Below are 22,123 nucleotides of genomic sequence, written 5' to 3' on the forward strand. Positions count from 1 at the left end.
TTTTTGGAGTAAAAATTTTGAGGTGAAAGTTTCTAAAATTTACATTTATTACCACTTGCTTTCGCTCCTTTTAAAAACTCGAAAACGCAATTATGAATGCAAGTGAAACTAGTTTAGTCACAACCTACTTACTTTCTTTGCTATAATTACAACTCTGGAGAAGGGGTTAGGATTGGACTTTGATGCTTAGACGGACTCCTGCTCTACAAATATAAAGAATAAATAAAAACTCCCTCTCCCTTTCAATTATTTATATTTTTGAGATAGTGTCCGATACGCATTTTAAATTAGATAAAAAGTATAGTTATGTAATTATTTTTATAATTTTCTTTTTCTGAATAAAAGTTGAATGTTTTAATTTTTATTCAGAAAAACAAAATTGTAAAAAAAAAATTACAGGACTATACTTTATATGCACCTTACTCTTTCCAAAATGTAAACAATCGAAAACACGGATTATCAAATAAATAATGAGACTCACGTGACCAAACTGGATTCCGGAAAGTGTCAAAAGAAGAGGACTAAGAGGGTTAGTCATGCAAAAAAATCCAAAATGCCATGCAAATCAGCCGTTTCTAGCTCGTAACTCCCAGTTTGGCTATACATAATTCAATGCATATCTATCTTCTTCCTGTAGATGTTATATAAAAAAAACATAAATCTCTGCATTAAATATAACCTCTCTCAATATACAGAGAGGGAGAGAGAGGGTTGTTTAGACTGAAGAAATTGGTTCAATGGGCAGAGGAAAGCTTGAAATAGAGAAGATGGAGAATGTGAGCAGAAGGCAGGTGACATTTGCAAAGAGGCGTGTTGGTCTGTTTAAGAAAGCCCGTGAACTTTCTGTTTTGTGTGATGCTGAAATTGCTATGGTCATCTTCTCATGCACTGGCAAGCTTTTTCAGTTCACAAGTTCAAGGTAATTAATTTTCTACAACTTGTTCGGTCTTCTAAATTTATTCGAGGGCTTTATTGGATCTTTATACTTCTAAAATCGTAGTTGTTAAGTTATTTATGTATCACAGTATTAGTAGAGGGAATTAATTGGAGATTGGAGGGAATTAATTGGAGATTGCAGAAAACCTTAATGTGTAAATGGAATTAATTGGAGATTGCAGAAAACCTTAAACAACGTGTAAAGTTAGTTAAGATGCGTGCTGTTGTTTTACAATTTTGTCTGAGATATCTTGATTTGAAGTGTATGATTAATAAATGAATTAAAATTTGTTTTTAATTTGGTCTCTAGAGATGTAGATGTGTGAGTTTGAGATTCTAGCTGATCTCCATTAGAGGATGTGTGAGTTTGTTATTTAAAAAATTAAGAAGTTATTACTGACAATTGTCTGCAACCACTCCAGTGTCAAATTTAACCGTGAACCGGAGTTGATCAACTAGAGCAGAGTTTTCACTGTAAACTCCATGTGTTTCAAAGAGATCTATCCAGCTAGAGCACGAACCATTTGAGTACAATTTGAGGTAGTCTTAAGGCCAACAACTGATAATGGATCTTAATCACTTGAATTATGATCATTCTGTCAATTTAGGAGGCTACCCGAGAAATGTTGAAACCATAAAACACATAGCATAAGTGATTTTAATGTGACAGAACTAGAGTTTAATACTTGAATGCAATCTGGTTTGTTGTTTCAGATCTTAATCAGAAAAAAGTAAGGTTGATCCAGATCGTTCAAGTTTTACGATACTCACTATATTAAGCTTTCAGTTGATAACTAATTGCCTACATTCTAATGAAGATACACCAACTTAAAATCAGCTATCTTAGCTACAAGGATAAAACAGTTGTTGGCTTGTTGAAATATGCTCAAAGAATGATATATATATTGAGGTTAAACAATAACATCAAACTAATGTGTGTAGATAATGTGTGGTAACCAGACTTTTGTCTCTAAATTTTGACTTCTTGAACCTTGCATTAGTGGATGATCATCCTACTAAAGAAAAGGAATGGAATGTGAGATGCTTAGTAATCGGAAAAACTATGAACTCCTTCCCAAATACAATATTTTTGCATGAATAGATATTGATTTTTATGTTTGTCAGTGTAATATAGTCTGCTTACCTTTTGTTCACTATTGCAGTATGCTCCACACACTTAAAAGATACAACGAAAGGCTAGAAGCGACTATGCCAGAAGAAGAGCATGAGGAACCGGTATGTACTATGTTTTTTTAGAATGTTTTGAGCATTCCTCTTCTGTATACACACTCACAGGATGACAAAGATGCTGAGACAGAGTGATAATTACCTCATTTCTGTTTAAGTCTTCCAACGGGCTTTGACATTTTCGGAAAGCCCGGCCCGACCCGGCCCGGTCAAAGTTAAAACCCGAAAAACCCGGCCCGGTCAAAGCTCGGGCTTTTTAAGACCCGGTCAAAACCCGGCCCGGTGGGCCTTTTGTGCAACTCTATGTACCTGAATGTATGTCTTGAAAAAAGGCTAACTGATCTTCTCATATTATGTACGCTGGCATAATGCTCGAGTGCTGGAGATATATGATCCTATTAGTGGTGTATGCCAGTGTGGCAGTGCCTACAAGTCTTGAGGAAGTTAGTCATCTTACAAAACTACATTCATGCTATTAACTAATCTTATAGTTCATACAGCCGTTTTGAATTGATCACTTGCTTCACAATAGTATATATTTCGTCTTTGCTGAAATGTCAAGTAAGGAAAGACTAGAAACTGAATGTCTTGCACTAGCCTAGAAAAGGAATTTTTTTCAGGAAAATGCTAGGGGTACAGAATGGTGTACAAAATTTTGTAAATAATGACATGTGTTGTGTTTTAATTGGAATGACCCCTACATTTACACAACAAAACCAATTAAAACACCCCACATCAGATGACATGTCATTATGTACAAATATTTTGTACAAAATGACAGCGAGCTTTAATTTTTCTTATTAATTACTCCCGCTGTTTTTTTATATGTCGTTTGACTTTTCTGCAAATATTTCTAAGTCCATTGACTACATAGTTAAAATAATAATTTTTAAAATTTCTTTTTCTAAATTAAAGTTTTAGTTATATATTTTTATTCACAAAATGAAAATTTTAAAAATTATTATTTTAACTATATGGTCAAAACACTTAGAAATGTGTGTCATATAAAAGAAAACGGAGGGAGTAATAGCCGTCAAGTCATATGATCACTTGGGATTCTGAATCATCGTATAAGTAATCTGGATACTGTCTAATGTGATTATGTGATTTCTTGCACATAGAAGCTGTAGACAGGATATATAGCACCTTTATGCATCTATTATTACTCCTGCTGTTAACAAAGTTTCCCTTGTCTATTGTTGTTGCAATCAACTAGCCTCATCAAAAGAAGACTGATTTTATTATAAGCAATATTTTCTAGAATCGGCATCCTTGTTCAGAACAAAGTGTTCCTTACTGGTCATTTAGATTACATTATTGCTAGCCAACAGGTTTTCATTAGTTAATAAAAGTACAGGGTACTGGATTATACTATTCAGATATTTAGTATTTCTTGAATTATTTAGCTTGTCCCTTACATCTCCTTTTTTTATTGTATTTCAGGAGGAGGAGGTTCAAGACGAGGTGCAGGAAGTGCAGATTCAAGATGTCAAGTCAGAATTCATGTAAGTTGTATTTTATCTGCGGAAGCAGTGTACACATTTGGAAATAGCTACTTGCCGATGTTATCTTATCTAATTTTCTAGGAAGACTTTGGGAAAGGCTGTCGGTGGCTTGGATCTTGAGGGATTGCAGCAGTTTGAGTTGCTTATGAATGAAGGATTATTATCTGTGAAGGGAAAGAAGGTTACCTTATGTTACTACATTTATCCCGGTTTCTATGAAATGAAGGGTGTACGTAGAAAGATTGCATATTTTTACTATGATTGTTGAATTATTTCAGGAGCAATTACTGAAGGAGCAAGTGAAACAGTTAAAAGAAAAGGTAGAAATTTACAATTTATATCGTTGATCATTTGTACTGCCCCTACAAATAACTGTTAAAAAATAATCCCTCCAGGCTCCATCCCATTGGATTGTTAACATTGTTCAAAATATGCGAGGGAGAATTTGAACAGTGTTAACAATCCAATGGGACAGATGATGGAGTATATCTATTTCAACACGTAGAAGCTTAAAATAACCATTAACCAGTAATGTAATAAATAGGTTTAGTTGGGTATCAAGATGAAATCCCAGCTTAGGTTTTGTTTTTCTGGAAATTTCAATTCTCAGAATCTGAGAATAATATAGTATCTAACAGGTACAGTGTCAATATGCAGAAAACGTGGTGCTGTATAACGTAATAATAGATTATGTAAAGAGAACTACAATACTAGTGTTATATGATGTCCACACTGCTGGACCAGGTTGTTTATTTTGCTTTGTTTTTTTGAACTCTCACCTTCAAATCAGGAAAAGGAAGTCATGCTGGAGAATCAAAATTTGCGCCAAGAGGTAATTGAACTATCCATTTAGTACTTCTGTCATCTGTGTAGTTTTCAAACCTGGTTTGTATCTGTTAACATTTCCCTTTGTTCGAGTCCTCATTCCCCTTTGAATATAATTTGCAGTTTGAGGAGCTTCGCAGCTATTTCCCTGCAAATGCACTCCCAGTGTCAAGGTACCTCAATCACCAGAATGCTGAACACGTCGCCTCAAGTCAGGCCTCAGCATGCAAATCTGAAGCTGATAACGGAGATTCAGTGACAACCATGGTGCTCGGGTACCTCTCAACTTCCCAGAAAATCTTGTGCTTTCTTTACCCATGTCTCGTACTTGGCTGTTCTTTATTCAAAATTCTATTGTATAATTACACAGTCGCTTCACTATACTCTTTCTGATGCACAGGCCTCCGGTTAATGGTCGTCGTAAAAGGAAGAAGCAAGGGAGAAAAATTTTCAAGGCTGAAAGTCCTCCCAGTACCTCCGAGAGTCAGACTGAAAACTGAATCTTGCTTTTACTTGCCGGCGGTCTAAGACCATTTTGATAATGGTCTAGCTAGCGGTTTGTGTTAAAATCCGCAACCCCCATCCCCCACATTATAAGTAATTCAATAATGTTGTAATAGATTTATAAATGATGATCCTTAGAGAATTTCTTGTGGGGAGATTTATGATAATAAAGTTGACGGTTTTTTCTTTTTCATTTTATATGGGAGATTTAGATATTAAGTATTTCTATTTTATCTTTTTTACTTGAGATTGACAGTAATATATATCCTAGTTACAGCTTTGGCAGCTAGTTTTCTTCCTTGGTAAATCATGTGTTAGTAGAATTTTGGACAATCGTCCAATTCTACTTGCATACTTTTATTGAGTCCCGAATTCAACTTTAACCTCCCATTGGTCGGAAACAAGCATTTATCGACTCTCCAACTCTAACCTCGTATCCTCCTACTTGCGTAGTTTTATCGAGTCTTGGGCTCTGTTTGAGATTGCTGTTAAAAATTATTATGCTGTTAGAAAAAGTGCTGCTGAAAAAAATGCTATTGTAAAAATCAGATGACTGTTTGGTAATTTTTTTGATACGTATATGTGTTGATGCAAAAAATTAAAATAATGATGTTTTTGGCAAGGTTTGATGGTGAAATCAGCATCTGCTTCCCGCAACAGCTGAAAAGCAGCTTTTTCTAAAAGAATGGGGGGACTTACCTTCTCTAACAGCAGCTTTTAGGCCAAAAACACTTTTCCGAAAAACAGCTTTTAAATTTTACCAAACAGTTTTTTAACTGCTTTTCAGCGAAAAGCTTCTGTTGGTGTCTGCAACAGCAATATCAAACACACCCTTGGTTACTAACTAGGAAACAAGCCTCTCTGTATCATGTTCTAGAATTAGGGATCAAGCCTTTTATTACAGGTTACAGACTTACAGTTGTTACCAAGACTAACTAGGGATCAAGCATCTATGTATCATATTCTCATCAATGATATGCTTCAATGATCACAGTGGATTATAGATCAATGCCTATACTTAAACTTATAAGAGCTAAATATATTTTTTCACTCTTGTCATCGTCACATGGTGTAGACCATAATTGTAAATGAATTACATATACCAAAAAATTAAAAATCTATTAGTAGTCAACTAATAACACAAAAAATTGCATAGAACATTAATAGTTTGTTTGCTTGATGATGTTGAAATGGCCATTACTTGTAACAAACAACAAAAATACCAATCATAAAACAAACGAGAAAAACAGGACAGAAAAAGAACTTCCCACGCTATTTTTACCAAATTTGACTAGGTATTGCCTATGACTATTTCTTTGCACTACTGGTAGACTCTGTAAGAGTTTTGACAATACTCAATTGTCCACCTTCCTTGGTAGCAGATGTAGCTGCTTTTACCTCATTGCAATGGTTAATGAACTTGCTCAGTTCCTGGTTAACAAAAAGAAAATCAAGGGAAAATATAGATTAAAAGAAGGCACTGTCAATAAGGGAAAATATAGATTAAAAGTTGTAGAATATACAAAACAATAAGTTCCGTTGAACCCATTAATGCGGTTACAGGTGACTATTCACACTTCACTATTAACAACATATTTTAAAGTACGTAGAAACACCTGATAGAGTAAAACATATATAGTAATGTACACTTTATCTCTTTGACTTGGCGTCTTAAACAGAGAAAAAGATAATGGTCTTAAACAGCGGAAAATGTTATATAGTCATTAAGTTCCAATGACAGACCTTGGCCATTTTAGTTAGCTTGGATTACAATCTCTGTATCATATTTGCTTAAATTTAAAGAGTTGTTACTACTAAGACGGTAAGACCTGACTACCGAAACCCTTCAAAATATAATCTCGTTTGTATCTTTTTATCAATTAATTTAAAGATAGTAATGTGTGCATTGTTTGACAGGAGCTCCAGAGTGAAGAGTATAAGATAACCTGATCTTCAGAACAAAGTATAAAAAACGCATACAACCGTTATACTAATATTTCCGCACAAGAAGATAAATTGTGATAACAGAAATCTCTTAAAATCATATTCGGTGAGTATTCCCCCAATGGAACTCAGTTGGACCAGGTATTGCCTTATTCCAAGTAGTCCCAAACTACTAGAGAAAAACTTCAAGAATTTTATTGAAGTAACAGGATAATCTCAAACTTCAAATGATAAGAAAAGATTGATTTAGATGTACACTTTTATAACCATATCATCTTACACTGGTGACTAGATTGGCATATAAAATGCAGCACCAGTTAAACACATATTATAACCATTCGATCTCAAATAAGACGACATATTTTTCATCCAAGAGGAGATGCTACGGCTTGAAAAAAATGAACATGATGTCCGCTAATTTATCTTCTTCATCAGTTTAGTGTATCTCTACAATTAGTTTGTTTAGCATCTCTAGTACTATATCGACCCCATATAAAACACAAACCTTAACCAAATGCAGCAGTCACACATACGAAGAATGTCCAAAAGAAACTAAAGCCAGCATAACATCTACATCATATATACCTATCAATAAGCTAAACCCGACATACTTCAACTACAAATGCCAAAATCAAGCTCTCTTGCATTACTTACCCAAAAATACTTGCCCAAAATTTCAAGAACTTAACATAATTTTCTACAAAGTTCTCGACTTCTTTATCCAAAATTTTATTTATTCATTTTCCTCAAACTCTAGCACATTTTTTAACACCCGAAATCAACCCATTTACAAACCACAACCCTAACTAAAACCCCGAAATCTCACACACACATGACCTTACTCAAATACACAATAATGTGTCATATTAACTCCTACATTCCATAAAAAAAAATAAAAAATCAAGAACAATATAAACAAGCAAAAAAGTCGAAAAAATCGAAACTTACACGACTAGCATCCATCTCCTTGGTAACCTTAGAAGGCTTTATAGCTCTTTTACCTAATACCCCAATTCAAAAACATCAGAATACAACAAATAAAAATATAAAAGCAATAGCAACATATACATACCTTTGCGAATAGCAGGGGCTTTGCCATGGCGACTAGGAGGGGCTATTTTTTTCTTCTGCTTGCCTTTGAACAAACTTGATTTTTGTGTCATTGCTGATGTTCTTTCTTGTCTTTGCTGCTACAACTACAATTCTAGGGTTCCAAATTATAAGTATTGTGTAGTGGGCGGGCTAACTAAGGGCCAGTTTGGCAATAGTTTGAGTCATGAATAATATATAATATCATTTTTTTTTCTTTTTATTAATAATCCCTTAATTAATTTATCCATTAATCTATACTATCTATACAATATTATACTATATTCTATTATAATGGTTTATACTCCATTGATAACCATCTTATATAGAAAACAGTGGACAATCATTGATTTTATTATATAATCTCATCACAAATTGTGAATTTTATTTAAAAAAATATATGATTTGATGTTAATCTAGAATAATAATTATATTTGAATATAATGAAAATTTAACAATTAAAATTTGAAAAAATAACTGATTTTAAATATAATTTTACAGTGGAATAATTTTTTATAACTGTGATTCTGCTATTGAACCAATTTAAACATTTTCTTTAAATTTTAATAATTCATTAAATAAAAAAGTTGTGTAACTTTGATTTTAACTCGATAATTAAAATTTATAATGAGATATGGTGAAGGCCTGTTTGGCAATAGTGTGAGTCATGAATAATATATAATATCATTTGTTTTCTTTTTATTAATAATCCCTTAATTAATTTATCCATTAATCTATACTATCTATACAATATTATACTATATTCTATTATAATGGTTTATACTCCATTGCAAACCATCTTATATAGAAAACAGTGGAGAATCATTGATTTTATTATAGAATCTCATCACAAATTGTGAATTTTATTTTAAAAAATATATAATTTGATGTTAATCTAGAATAATAATTATATTTGAATATAATGAAAATTTAACAATTAAAATTTGAAAAAATAATTGATTTTAAATATGATTTTACAGTGGAATAATTTTTTATAAGTGTGATTCTGCTATTGAACCAATTTAAACATTTTCATTAAATTTTAATAATTCATTAAATAAAAAAGTTGTGTAACTTTGATTTTAACTCGATAATTAAAATTTATAATGATATATGGTGAAAAACGAAATAAATTATCAATTTTATATTTTTTTAATAATAATTTTTGAAGATTTCTATAAGAGTGTTTTCCAAAGAGTGCTATATATATTATAATAGTCCAAACCTACAAAACTTGATCGAAAGTTTGATATGTCGGTAACTATTTTAGTACTTTATTACCTAGTTGTTTTACTTAACTACATTTATTAAAAATAATAAACAATTATATATAAGTGTACGAGTTAAAAAATTAATAAACTACACCGTAATATTTTTTATGTTTTACTTCTTACCTAATTATATTTATTTAAATATTTATTAGGTAAAATAAAATTAATGTATATTACGACATGGGCTTAAGCCTTAAATAAAATTAATGATTCGTACCTTGACAAAAAAAATTAATGATTTGTAAAACTTCATCAAATATAAGGGTTCGAATAATGAGCCTATATACTGGCTTAAACAATATTAAATATCTATAATATCTATATTATATATTATAATAACCGGAATGGGGTATAATTTGGTATCCTTTTTTTGTTAGTTTGGTTATTCTCATTTATGACTGTCACATCTTTTATATTAAGAGATCAGGACCGTTAGATTCAAATATTAAAAGAGTATACACTACTCAAACTCCCAGGTTCGAACCCCGCCAACAACAAATTTTTATATTATTATTTATACACTACTAAAATTCTCAGGTTCGAACATCACCAACATCAAATACTTATATAATTATTTATATACTACCCAAGAATCAGGTTTGAATCCTACCAACAACAAACATTTATATTATTATTTATAAATATCCTCATAACGTAATGATCCAAAAAGAAATTTATTATAAATATAAAAGAAATTTATTATAAATTTATATAATATAAAAATATAATGAAGACCCGTGCATCGCACGGGTTGTAAAGTTAGTAATATTGTAATAAGTCAAAAACTTATAATAAAATACTATAATAAGCTAAAGGTGGGTATAGGGGCCTAGATAAATTAAAATCATATTTTGTAATACCAGAGTCTAGCCAAGTACAGTTAGCATTCACTTAACCAATTAGAAAATTATGAATTATTTTAGTATTAATAAGAAAGTATTATTAAATTTTAGATCAATCAAATTGTAACAAAAAACTTCTTTATTCACCATTCTTATCCTACTATACTAATCATATTTAGTTAATAATTCTAATTCAAATATACCCTCATGTGCACCAAAGCCTTCACAAGCTCAAAAGTTTGAGGGTAGTACTTCTGAGGGGGCTACTCAAATTCTCTTCAATTCAATGGAGGTTTCTCTTGAAAAAACAACTCCCCTCAAAACTCTAGCTGAAATTGCACTCATAATTGAAGTTAGGAGACCAATTACCAATGATCCATCTATTGGGGAGGTAAGTACAATAGCACATTCTAGTTCCCGTTCTTTATAAGAAGAACAAGGGTTTGAGGTCATGGTACATGACAGTAACCTGTTCAACTCCCATCCAATTCAAATGGAGGATCACTCTCAAAGTGATCAACACACTATCATAACCACAGTTTCATCTGTGAGTCAAACTGTGACCTCTATCACACGTGTACCATCCACCTCAACCATCATACAACCAAACACAAACCAACCATCTACCTCTACACAACAGCCTTCATACCTGATCTCTCAATGGGTACCGGACACTCAAAATCAACCATTTACCATTAATGATCACCTTGTAGACCAAATTGAAGAACTTTCCAGCATCACTCAACAACTACTTACCACATATATGTCTAATCAAGACTATCAAATAATTCTTTTGTCCTACAAAAAGGATGTTGAAGATCAACAGACAAAGATTGCAGATGAAGCTGAACAAGATGGTAATGTAGATGTCTGGTTGTCAAAGGACTTCAAAATTGATATGGAAGAAGTTTTGGCCAGATTCAGAGAAAAATGTATCACTATATTGAGTAGCAATGCCAAAGCACTCACTTCATAAGAGGTGTATGTAGTAAATGAGGTGTAAAAGTTTTTTGTCATGGGTTGTTTGGATGATCATATATTAGAGATTAACATCGTTCGAATCCCAAAAAAGAAGAACCCTAAGGATATGACAAAGCTCCGTCCTATTTTTCTATGTAATGTGATTTGTAGAATAATGTCCAAGGTGATAGCAAATATACTTAAGAAGGTTCTTAATGTAATTATTTTGGAAACGCAAAATGTTTTTATTACAGGTAGGCTGATCACGAACAACATTATGATTTCATATAAAATTATGCATTAACTGAAACGGAAAATAAAAGGGAAGACTAGGTGGATGGTGTTGAAGCTTTATAAGGCATACGATCGCATGGAGTGGAAGTTCTTAAATGTTATATTGCTTAAAATTGGTTTCAATATAAATATGGTGAAGCGGTTTATGGAATGAATTTCTTCAACAAGATACCAGATTAGCCATGCAGGGAAGAGGTTTGCTAACATAGTCCCAAAATGAGGTATAAGACAAAGAGACCCTATGTGTTCATACTTTTTTTAATATGCATGGAAGGTATCACAACTCTGATTTGTAGCTATGAACGAAGGCAACTTCTCAATGGTATAAACATTGCCCATGTTGCCCCTACAATCTCACATATATTTTTTGTTGATGACTGATTCATATTTTGTAAAGCTAGAGGTAACGATGCAGACCAAGTAATCAATTTTATCCATACTTTTTGAAAGAGCTTCGAGTCAAAAGATTAATAATGGAAAATCTTCAGTTTTCTTTAATCGTAACACAAACGATGAAGTCAGACAGCGTATAGTTTCTGCTCTCAGCTTTGCAGAAGCAAATAAAGGTTCCACATATTTGGGTTTGCCGAATATTCTTGATAAAAATAAATCAGCTGTTCTTGGATATCTAAAGGAGAGAATTAAAGGAAAAATTGAAGGCTGGGATAAGAAAATAATGTCTTAAAGAGGGAAAGAGGTTCTCTTAAAAATGATAGCACATTCAATGCCAAATTATGCAATGAATACCTTTCTATTGCAAAAATAACTTTGCACTAAAATTGAAAGATTAATGTCCAAGTTCTGGTGGCAGACAGATTCGAATAAAGGAACGGAGATTAAATGGATGTGCGGGGAAATAATGTGTAGGAAGAAATCTAAAGGAGGCATGGGATTCAGAATGTTGTACGATTTAAATATAGCTTTAGTAGGTAAGAAAGGTTGAAGGCTTATTAATGATCAACACAGCTTGGTGAGTAGATTATACAAAGCACGATATTACCCAAAATGACTCATTTTTAACTGCTAAGTGGGTAACAACCCCGGTTACATTTGGAGGAGTATATTAGAAGCACAAGTTCTACTAAAACAGGGAGATGTTCACAGAGTTGGAAGTGGCACCACTGTGGATATTATCAATGATCCATGGTTTCCAAGTGTGGAAAACCATAATGTATAAATAGTCAGTATGGCCATAGAGGGGAAATCATTCCCCTCACTTATGCTCATAGATTACAAGGAATGGGATTGTGATTTGATCAGAGACATTTTTTTCTGAAAGGTACGCTAGCTTAATCTTATCAATTCCACTAAAAATACAGAAAATGATTCTTGGTTATGGAATAAGGAAAATCTTGGAAATTTTAGTGTCAAAAGTGCTTAACGAGTCCTTTGTGATATGAAGAATCAATACAACTTAGGTGACAACACTGCTATGTGGAAGCAAATATGGAATTTGAGTCATTGCAGACATCGCCAAATTGTCGAACCGCCGAGCATTAATTTTCTACCATCGTGATCCCAGTAACCACCAACCCAAAACAGACTCTATTGACATCTTCTCAACAAGGTGTCACTATTGAATCCAGCACTCTCCCAAGTTTAATCTGTAAAAGTCTGCATCTTTTCTTGAGCACACTCAAGAAGGTGAAAGAAGTCAAGAGGATGGCACACACAATGAGAGTATATCTTTTGAAGCTTCCTCTTCAACAAGGAGTTTCCAACACTCAAAACTGAACTCACTTCCCTTGTATCTGACCCTGTTCTTGATCCAATATGGAGACAGGGTATGTTCGTTATACCCTTCATGACTCGTTTAGGAATAACCAGTTCATGGGGCGGTTGGAGTATCACGGGAGGGGCTACAGCGAATCCGGGTATTTGGAGTTACGAAGGTGTGGCCGGGGCATATATTGTGTTTTCTGGCTTGTGCTTCTTGGCAGCTATCTGGCACTGGGTGTATTGGGATCTAGAAATCTTTTGTGATGAACGTACAAGAAAACCTTCTTTAGATTTGCCCAAGATATTCGGAATTCAAATTTATTCTTCTTTCAATGATGGACTTGAATCCACGTCTCAAGTTCTTCCAAAATAAAGAGACGCAGTTCATGAAAGTGTGCTCACCACTCAGAAACAACAATTAGATGGTGAGAGGACAAATGCTGAGTTGGACCTTGATGACACCATCACAAATATAGGGGTTTCATCAGTTTTTACTGAAGACCATGTGCAAACCAATGCACCCTCATGTGCACCAAAGCCTTCACAAGCTCAAAAGTTTGAGGGTAGTACTTCTGATTGGGGGCTACTCAAATTCTCTTCAATTCAATGGAGGTTTCTCTTGAAGAAACTACTCCCCTCAAAACTCTAGCTGAAATTGCACTCATAATTGAAGTTAGGAGTCCAATTACCAATGATTCATCTACTGGGGAGGTAAGTACAATAGCACATTCAAGTTTCCGTTTTTTTATAAGAAGAACAAGGGTTTGAGGTCATGGTACATGACAGTAACCTGTTCAACTCCCATCCAATTTAAATGGAGGATCACTCTCAAAGTGATCAACACACTATCATAACCACAGTTCCATCTGTGAGTCAAACTGTGACCTCTGTCACAGGTGTACCATCCACCTCAACCACCATACAACCAAACACAAACCAACCATATACCTCTACACAATATCCTTCATACCTGATCACTCAATGGGTACCGGACACTCAAAATCAACCAATTACCATTATTGATCACCTTGTAGACCAAATTGAAGAACTTTCCAGCATCACTCAACAACTACTTACCACATATATGTCTAATCAAGACTATCAAACAATTTTTTTTCCTACAAAGAGAATGTTGAAGATCAACAGACAAAGATTGCAGATAAAGCTGAACAAGACGGTAATGTAGATATCTGGTTGTCAAAGGACTTCAAAATTGATATGGAAGAAGTTTTGGCCAGATTCAGAGAAAAATATATCACTATATTGAGTAGAATTGCCAAAGCACTCACTTCATAAGAGGTGTATGATTCCATCACAGAGGTCTACAAAGCACAATTAAAAGCCTTCCACTTCATTGGAAAAGCACTTGAGAAGACTCTAAATGGTCATCAAGGGAAGATCAGAGAGATGGTGGGGGCCAGAATTGATGAACTTGTGCCATCACAAATAGAGATCAAGAATAAATTCAACGAATTAGCTGAAAAGATGGCCACATTCAGTCTATCTGGTATTGAGCCCAGCATCAAGTATCTCAAAAAATCATTTATGATCTTGCATGATGTTATCCAAAAATAAATCTCAAACAATAATGACATCAAGGTCAAATTGGATCAACTTCATAAGGCTAGTATGAGCCTTCAGCCTTGATGATGAAGGAAATTAGAAGGGTGGTGCATGACACTTTTGGAGCAACCACCTCTACAGCATCTACAAATGTTCCTTCCACCTCTTCATCTCACAAAATTCAAGCTCTAAAAACTCAAGTCAATAAATTTCAAGCATCCAATACTGATCTTGCCTCTCAAGTCACTCAGCTCACATCTATAGTCCACAGTCAACAAAATGATATCAAATCCCTGATAGACTCTCAAAACTATTTTCAGATGCAAACATGTGTGTCATTGGGATATCATTGGTGCACTCAAAACTCCTCTCCAAGAAACATCAAAGGTTGTTAGGGCACAAATCCCCCAAGAAGTTAACTTGCTTGCTACCAAGCCTAAGGGGGAGATGGAGTCCAAGCTAAAATCTACAAATCAAAATAAAGATGTTGGAATGGGGGAGAGACTCAAGATGGCAGCTAAAGGCCCTTGCTATGACAAGGAGTTTGGTGACTTTCTAGAAGGCCTTACAGTCTCAGTGAATCTCAACCATCATACTTACAAGAGAGCTATCAAAAATAATGTGAACTTATTAAGAGTGGTACTAGTCACCAGAAAAATGCTAAGGGAAAAGAGAGCGATAGTCAATATCAATGATTTATGGAGTTAACAGATGCATGCAAGTCTCACTAGCATTTCTCAAATCTAGGAGAGCATCGGAACTGGATAACTTCATAAATAAAGTCAAAGTGATGATCCAGGAGGACACTCAATTGCTTAGGGAACTCAAAACATGCCAAGAAGGAGCTTTTCCTGAGGCATGTCTTAAACCTAGCAAAGAAATGGCCTATATATGTGTAACTACCAAAAAGTGCATACACTTTCTAATCCCAAATCATTGTGTCATTAAGAATAAGATGACTAAGATAATAATTGAGTCTGAGTTGAAGACCAAGAAGATAAAGACTATTGAGAACCTTGAGATGATAACAATCTTTGCAAGGTACCTGAGAAATGTTGATGCCATGCTACCAAAGACTGCAATAAATGAAAAAGATGATGACTTGGATGATGATGACAAAAAAAAAGATAAACATAAATCTTTTGACTCAAATTCAAGTTAGTCTAGTAAAAGCAGTGGTAGTCAGAAAGATACTGCAAGCAAGAAGGATGAGAAAAAAAGGGATAGATGGAGACATGGACAAGAAAAGTGGAAAGGATGGGAAGGATAACAAGAAAGCACCATTAAGCCAAAAATCTACAATTCTGCAAACCTCAACCCAAAACTCTAGCCAAACAAAAACTCAAATCATCCAAACCTCCAAGCCTAAATACCTTTACAAACTCACAACCAATTCTCTACTTAAAACACCTATCTTGGCCAACCAAACCTCCTTAAAGAAATTGACCAAACCTCCATCATTCAAACCATCAACCAAAACTCATTTGAAGTCTACTAGGAGAAAATTAAAGAAAATAAAAGTTGAAATTGATGCTCTATAAACTGCTTTAATCAAAAAGATTTTCTACTAATTTTAGAAGAAATGTGAGATGATGACTACAGTAATCAACTAGATGAAGAAATAGTCAAAGTCTATGTGGAAACTCTGGGAAACTCTGGGAAAGGTGAAATTTTATTTCAACAAAAAGTATTTGAAAATTACACAACAATAGAACTTGAAAGAGTGATTAGTCTGATGACAGGGAAGGATGCTTTACAAAGATGAGGAAGGTTGAGCTGGATAAAAGGTTGAGAAAAATAGATGAAAGAATTGAAAGGGAGAAGGCTGAGAGGGAAGCAAATGCAATAAAAAGGCTAAGAATATGTTTGAGAAAAGATCAAACGAGCTAAAAGCTAGAGGGTTGAGTAGAGTTTCTCCGGATGGTGTATTTCCAAATATTAAGACTCACATATTCTCAAGGTACAAAATCAAATATCTTGAAAGTTACTCAGTAAATGAATGGTTGAAGCTGGTGGAGGCTCTAAGGGGGACTGAAATAGTTGAAGAACTTGAGTGTCTTATCAAACTCAAGGATTTGATTAGAGAGCAACCAAGATTTGAATAGTTTAGCTGATTCTTTAACTATCACTATAAGATGGATATTGTTAGATATAATTGATGATATCAGCAGAAACTATCAGAAGTTCATATCAGAACTTATATCAATGGATGGTGATATCAACGGATGATGATATCAACGGATAATTCATCAGAACAAGCCTTGATCTCAAAGAAGAGAAACTGGGATGATCCATCAGATTCAGCTGATGGAGTTATTATCCTCTCATGGCAAATGTTGATGCTGAGGCTAATAATGCTGAATTAAAGGCACCTCAGACTTTTCTTGCTTTTGATACTGATGATATCTATGAATTAAGATTGTTTCTTAAGACTCTGCATGTTAGTTATAGGGATCAAACCTTAGAGAATAATATAATCAAGAGTGAAAACTCTGAGTTAAAGAAAAGGAATGATCACCTAGAAATTAAATTGCTTTCCATGCTAGAAATTCAAAAAGAAAGAGATAATGTTGTTTATGTTAAAGAAAAATTGTTAGAAATACATGCTTATCTAGAAAAGGAGTTAGCTAAAGAAAGAGAAGTTATTAAACTTTGGACTAACTCGGGAAAAACAACTCTGGAAATTTTAGAGAATGGTTGTTGGGGATCATGATTGTTAGGTAATGAATTACACACAGAGAGGGGGAATGTGATTTTGTATTTTTATGCTTTTCTTGAACTATTTATGGTTGTGAACAAAGTAAATTAAATCTTGTAGTGAAATGTGTTAATGCAGAAATTAAACATGCAATAATAAAGAACACATATCTTTCAAAACTCACTTAATTTTATATTAAAATTAAGAATGTTTTGCTACAAAATTTCTGGGCTCTTTGTTGATAAAGAGCTTAGCTTCTTTCTTGAGAGTATACTAGAGTTCCTGATCTAAATTGTTACTTCTAACAAAGGACTAGTGTTAACTTTATAATTTAGTTAACTACTGGTTTACACAGTGTATAATAAGACATGCTATTAACTTTAGTAAACTATCACTTGTCATTTCCATTTTAGGAAAAACATATCTTCCATTTCTGGCTTAGCATATCTTTACATCATGTGTTAACTTTAATCTTCCTTTGTCAGTTAATATTTACCCTTGATCTTGCACACTCTTCAAGCTGCTTTTTGTAGACTTGTCAATCCAGCTGGTTGGATTGTTTGTTGATTGTTAATCTTGGATATTGAGTTGGTATGCAAATTGTACTTCGAGATTTTACCTCGAGATCTCCAGTCTGGACTATAGAGAAATTGACATCTCGATAAGTATATTGGCTTATCGAGATCTCTAATACTCCATAGTAAATTTGACTTGTAGAGGTCTCTGAGTTCTCTGTAAGAGAATTTGGCTTGTCGAGATCTCTAGTCTTCATATCTTCACTATGACTTATCGATTTCTATGAGTTCTCTAGTGGCTTATTGACTTGTCGATAACTCAGAGTTCTCTATTCAAATTTGACTTGTCGATAACTCGGAGTTCTCTAGTGAGTTTTGACTTATCGATATCTTTGAGTTCTCAAGTGGAATTTGATTTATCGATAACTCAGAGTTCTCTAAAAAATATTGACTTGTCGATAACTCTGAGTTCTCTAGTGAAGAAATGACTTGCCAATATCTCCAATCTTCATGTCTTCAACTTGGCTTGTCAATATCTCTGAGTTCTCTAGAAGCTTTCCCGAGTTCTCTATAAGTCATTCTGGAGTTCTCGAATGACTTATCTATAACACTAAATCTGTGACTTGTAGAGATCTTGACTTAGAACATTTTTCCCAAAACAGATTTATTCGACTCCAAGCTTCTTCATAATTCTTCAGAGGCATGATCTTCTTTATCTTTTTCCAGATAGAATTCTTAGGCTTGATACTGTTTAAAAGAAAAAGACTCCAGTTTGCTCTTGACATTTTTACAGACTTTAATGTTACAATACAAAATACAAAGTAAGATTACAATATAACTTACTTAGGGTTGTCAATTTGACTTAGTCTTGTTAAAGTACATGCATCTCTTGCACAACAATCTCCCCCAATTGTGAGAAGATTTCTTAACACAAATTCATACATGTTAACAAACTAACCCCAAGTTTTGATGGAAGCTAAGATTAAAACATACCAACTGACAAAATTATAACTTTTATACATTAGAAGATTTACAGAGTCTAAGTGGTTACAAGCATCAGGTAAAAACTGTTTTTGCTTCTGTTTCTTCTCTAAGGATATCCCTTAACTGAACAAGAATTTCAAGTTCTTCTACAATAGGTGTACCACTTAGAGCTTCTACTAGTTTAATCATGTCTTCCTTTGGATAACCACTGTCTAGTAAATCAATTCTAAATCTTGAGAATTGGCCATCTTTGATGTTAAGAAACCTTCCATATTTAGAGATTCTGCTCATTCCTTTTGCTTTTAGTTCTTCTGATCTTTTGATATACATTTCAATCTCATCACCATACTTTCTTTTTATTTCCTCATATTCAGCCTCATTTCTTCTTCTTCTTTCTTCCCTTTTAATCAACCACTAAGCTAGAACAGATCTTCATGCTCTTGTAGCAGTATCCTTGTCCTTCAGCAAACTTATCACTCTTTTGATTTCTGTTGGAGAAAGAGTGTCCATTAAATTGCTGCCAAGAAAAGTGAAGGACCCATCTTGGAAGTAAATTCTTACTTCCTTTAGTGTAACAACCCCGACTCTAACTATTTCCTCAGCAAGTTATTGGAAATAATCTTCATCTGAACTGCACCAGTTTAAGGGTAGAAAACCATGCTGCTTAAAACAATTCCAGATGGCCTTTTCAGTAACTTCAACTTTTTCTGTAGGCTTAGCTTTCTTAGGTTTTCTCCCAACAGTCTTGAAATGAATTTTGTGTGATGGTTTGACAAAAGGTAAGGTTGAGATTTTCTTAAGAGATGTTTGGCTTGTGGTGATTGGAATTTTTAGAAAAGAGTTAGTAGTTTGCCTGTATAGAAATTTGGGCTTAGAGGCTTGAGGTGGTTTGATGTTTGAGATAGTTGATTTTGAAGGTTGAGCCAGTTGTGTTTGGATTTTTTTAGGTTTGGTGTGGTTCTGAGCCATCATGTCTCTTCTTGCTCCTTCTTCAACTTCCTCTCTTCTTCTCATCATTTTTCTTTTCATCCTCCTTCTTCTTCTCTCCACCCTTGCTTCCAGATGGCATAGTGGATTAACTTGGATTTGAGCTAGAAGGATTTTGATCATCTTTCTTCTGGTCATCATCATCCAAATTATCCTTGTTGATTTGAGTCTTGGGCAAGTTGGCTTCAACATCCCTTAGATATCTCCCCAACAGCTTAATCATCTCTTCATCTTCAAAAGTCTTATTCTTCTTTACCTTTAAGGCAGTTTCCAGAGTCATGATTAGCTTCTTGTTGGCCATGACACACTGTTTTGGGATTTGGAAGTGTTTGAAGTGCTTGGTGGTAGGACAGATGTATGTTATTCCCTTGCTTGACTAAAGGTATGCATTTGGAAAAGCAACCATTTGAGCATTTTTCAATTCAGCTAGCAGTTGGGTGTCTTCATGGATCAAAACTCTGACTTTGTTTATCAGAATATCCAACTCAGATGCCCTCCTTGAGATAAGATAATTGAGGGAAATATGCATACACCTATCTACCCCAAAGTCATTTATATTGACCACTATCCTCTTCTCCTGAAACTTGTCTTTGGTCACCAAAATCACCCTTAATGAATTTATTGTTTTTTCCAAGGCCTTTTTATAGGTGAAGAGGTTATTATTGAGGGAAGACCTTAGAGCTTTGAGCAATTCATCAAATTCCCTGCTCAGACTTGGTCCTTCAGCAGCCCTAATAAGCCTCTCCATATCAATATCTAGTTCTTGACTTAAGCTCTTTTCAACACCTTGGACATGTTGAGTAGATGATCTTGATTTTGCTAGCCTAGCCTCTATCTCCCCCTTAGTCTTGTTGGCAGGCATCAGAAAGGAAGTAGGAATTTCAGGCCTCACAGCTTCAGATAATGCAGATAATGGAATATTGAGCTTACCCATGATGGCCCCAAAGCAACTGAATTTTGCATTTGTAGATGTTTGTGGGAGTCTACCAAGGATTGGATGTCTGCCTGTTAACTTTGCACCAGTGTGGTGAGAGGATGCACTTGAGCTGTGAGCTGATCATTTGATGTTTGCAAATGTGGAGACTTGTTGTTGAAGTGCTTGAATTTGAAGATTGGTTGAAGTAGGTGCAGGTGGATGAGAGCTTGATGTAGAGATAGCAGTAGATGGTCCAAATGTAGCTTGCACAACTTTCTTAATATCATCCATGACTAGAGGTGAAGGAGTGTATCTTGCAGTGTGTATTTGATCCAACTTCCATATTGTGTCATTTGATTTAGTGATGTGATCTTGAACTACCTCGTGCAAGGATACAAAGGATTCTTTGAGCTGATTTACACTCTTATCAATCCCACTGAGATCATACCTTGACATTTGTTCTGAGAAGGTTTTGAATTGGTTTTTGATCTCAGTTTGAGAGGGGATGATTTGGTCCATCTTTTCTCAGACCATCTTCATGACTTTATCTTGATGTCCATTCAGTGTTATTTGTAGTGTTTTTCCAAAGTTGTGGAAAGCTTTGATTTGAGCTTTGTAGAACTCATTTATGGCATCATACACTTCTTGTGGAGTGAGGGATCTTGCATTGCTTCCCAGAATTGTAATATACTCCTCCCTGAATTTAGCTAACATAGCATCCATCTCAATTATGAATATCTTATCCAACCAAGCATCACAGTTAGCATCTTGACCAGCTTCATCAATAATTTTTGCTTGATTATCTTCAACATCAGCCGGGTAGGAGAGCATGATAACTTGGTAGTCTTGATTGGACATGTTGGATGTGAGCATCTGTTATGAGATTTGAGCAAGGCCCCCAAGTTGATCAACTTTAAGATCTTCAATTGTAGAAGGTTGATTTCAGTGTCTTGGAGTCATTGGAAGATGAGGTGTGATTGAGAGGTGGAAGGGTGTGAATCAGAACCACCTGTGACTGAAGTCACAGTTTTACTCACAGATTGCTCCGTGGTTTTGACAAGTTGTTATTTCTCACATAACGTGGGAACCTCCAACTGAATTGGAGGGGATTTGACTGGGTTATTGTCATGCGCACCAGTCTCAAACCCTTATGCTTCTTGCAAAGCACTGTCACTTGAATATGATAAATGTGCCTCCCCCATAGCAGGATCATTGGCAATTGTACTCCTAGCATCTACTGCCAAAACAATTTCTGCTAGGGTTTTGAGAGGAGTTGTTCCTACATGAGGAACCTCCAATTGAATTAGAGAAGATTTAGATAGCTCCCCCTCAGGAGTACTACCCTGAAACCTAGCAGCATGTGAAGGATGATTTGCACATGAA

At 34.5% G+C, this 22,123-nt stretch overlaps 2 protein-coding genes across 2 annotated transcripts; one reads left to right on the plus strand and one right to left on the minus strand.

Moving 5' to 3' along the window:
* The first annotated feature begins 646 nt into the window (after window positions 1-646).
* Window positions 647-5,151, plus strand: LOC141719440 (MADS-box transcription factor 23-like). Its single transcript, XM_074521818.1, has 8 exons — window positions 647-919; window positions 2,100-2,172; window positions 3,568-3,629; window positions 3,711-3,810; window positions 3,908-3,949; window positions 4,420-4,461; window positions 4,578-4,729; window positions 4,855-5,151. The coding sequence occupies exons 1-8, from the start codon at window positions 738-740 to the stop codon at window positions 4,952-4,954; spliced, it is 753 nt and encodes a 250-aa protein (XP_074377919.1). The 5' UTR covers window positions 647-737; the 3' UTR covers window positions 4,955-5,151.
* A 943-nt stretch (window positions 5,152-6,094) lies between these two features.
* Window positions 6,095-8,165, minus strand: LOC141661389 (uncharacterized). Its single transcript, XM_074468394.1, has 3 exons — window positions 7,975-8,165; window positions 7,851-7,903; window positions 6,095-6,389 (listed from the first exon to the last, which is right to left on the minus strand). Exons 1-3 carry the CDS (start codon window positions 8,063-8,065, stop codon window positions 6,267-6,269), a joined length of 267 nt encoding a protein of 88 aa, XP_074324495.1. The 5' UTR covers window positions 8,066-8,165; the 3' UTR covers window positions 6,095-6,266.
* Window positions 8,166-22,123: the final 13,958 nt, after the last annotated feature.

The sequence above is a fragment of the Apium graveolens genome, chromosome 1 (assembly GCF_009905375.1).
Source record: "Apium graveolens cultivar Ventura chromosome 1, ASM990537v1, whole genome shotgun sequence".
Taxonomy (NCBI): domain Eukaryota; kingdom Viridiplantae; phylum Streptophyta; class Magnoliopsida; order Apiales; family Apiaceae; genus Apium; species Apium graveolens.

Bases quoted from the DNA above. Each gene is read 5' to 3' on its own strand.
- LOC141719440 (XM_074521818.1), top strand. From the start codon at position 738: ATGGGCAGAGGAAAGCTTGAAATAGAGAAGATGGAGAATGTGAGCAGA. The intron at 4,462-4,577 runs GTAATTGAACTA...TATAATTTGCAG, and splicing joins ATCAAAATTTGCGCCAAGAG to TTTGAGGAGCTTCGCAGCTA. The intron at 4,730-4,854 runs GTACCTCTCAAC...TCTGATGCACAG, and splicing joins GTGACAACCATGGTGCTCGG to GCCTCCGGTTAATGGTCGTC.
- LOC141661389 (XM_074468394.1), bottom strand. From the start codon at position 8,065: ATGACACAAAAATCAAGTTTGTTCAAAGGCAAGCAGAAGAAAAAAATA. The intron at 7,904-7,974 runs GTATGTATATGT...TTGGGGTATTAG, and splicing joins AGCCCCTGCTATTCGCAAAG to GTAAAAGAGCTATAAAGCCT. The intron at 6,390-7,850 runs GTAAGTTTCGAT...TTTGTTAACCAG, and splicing joins AGGAGATGGATGCTAGTCGT to GAACTGAGCAAGTTCATTAA.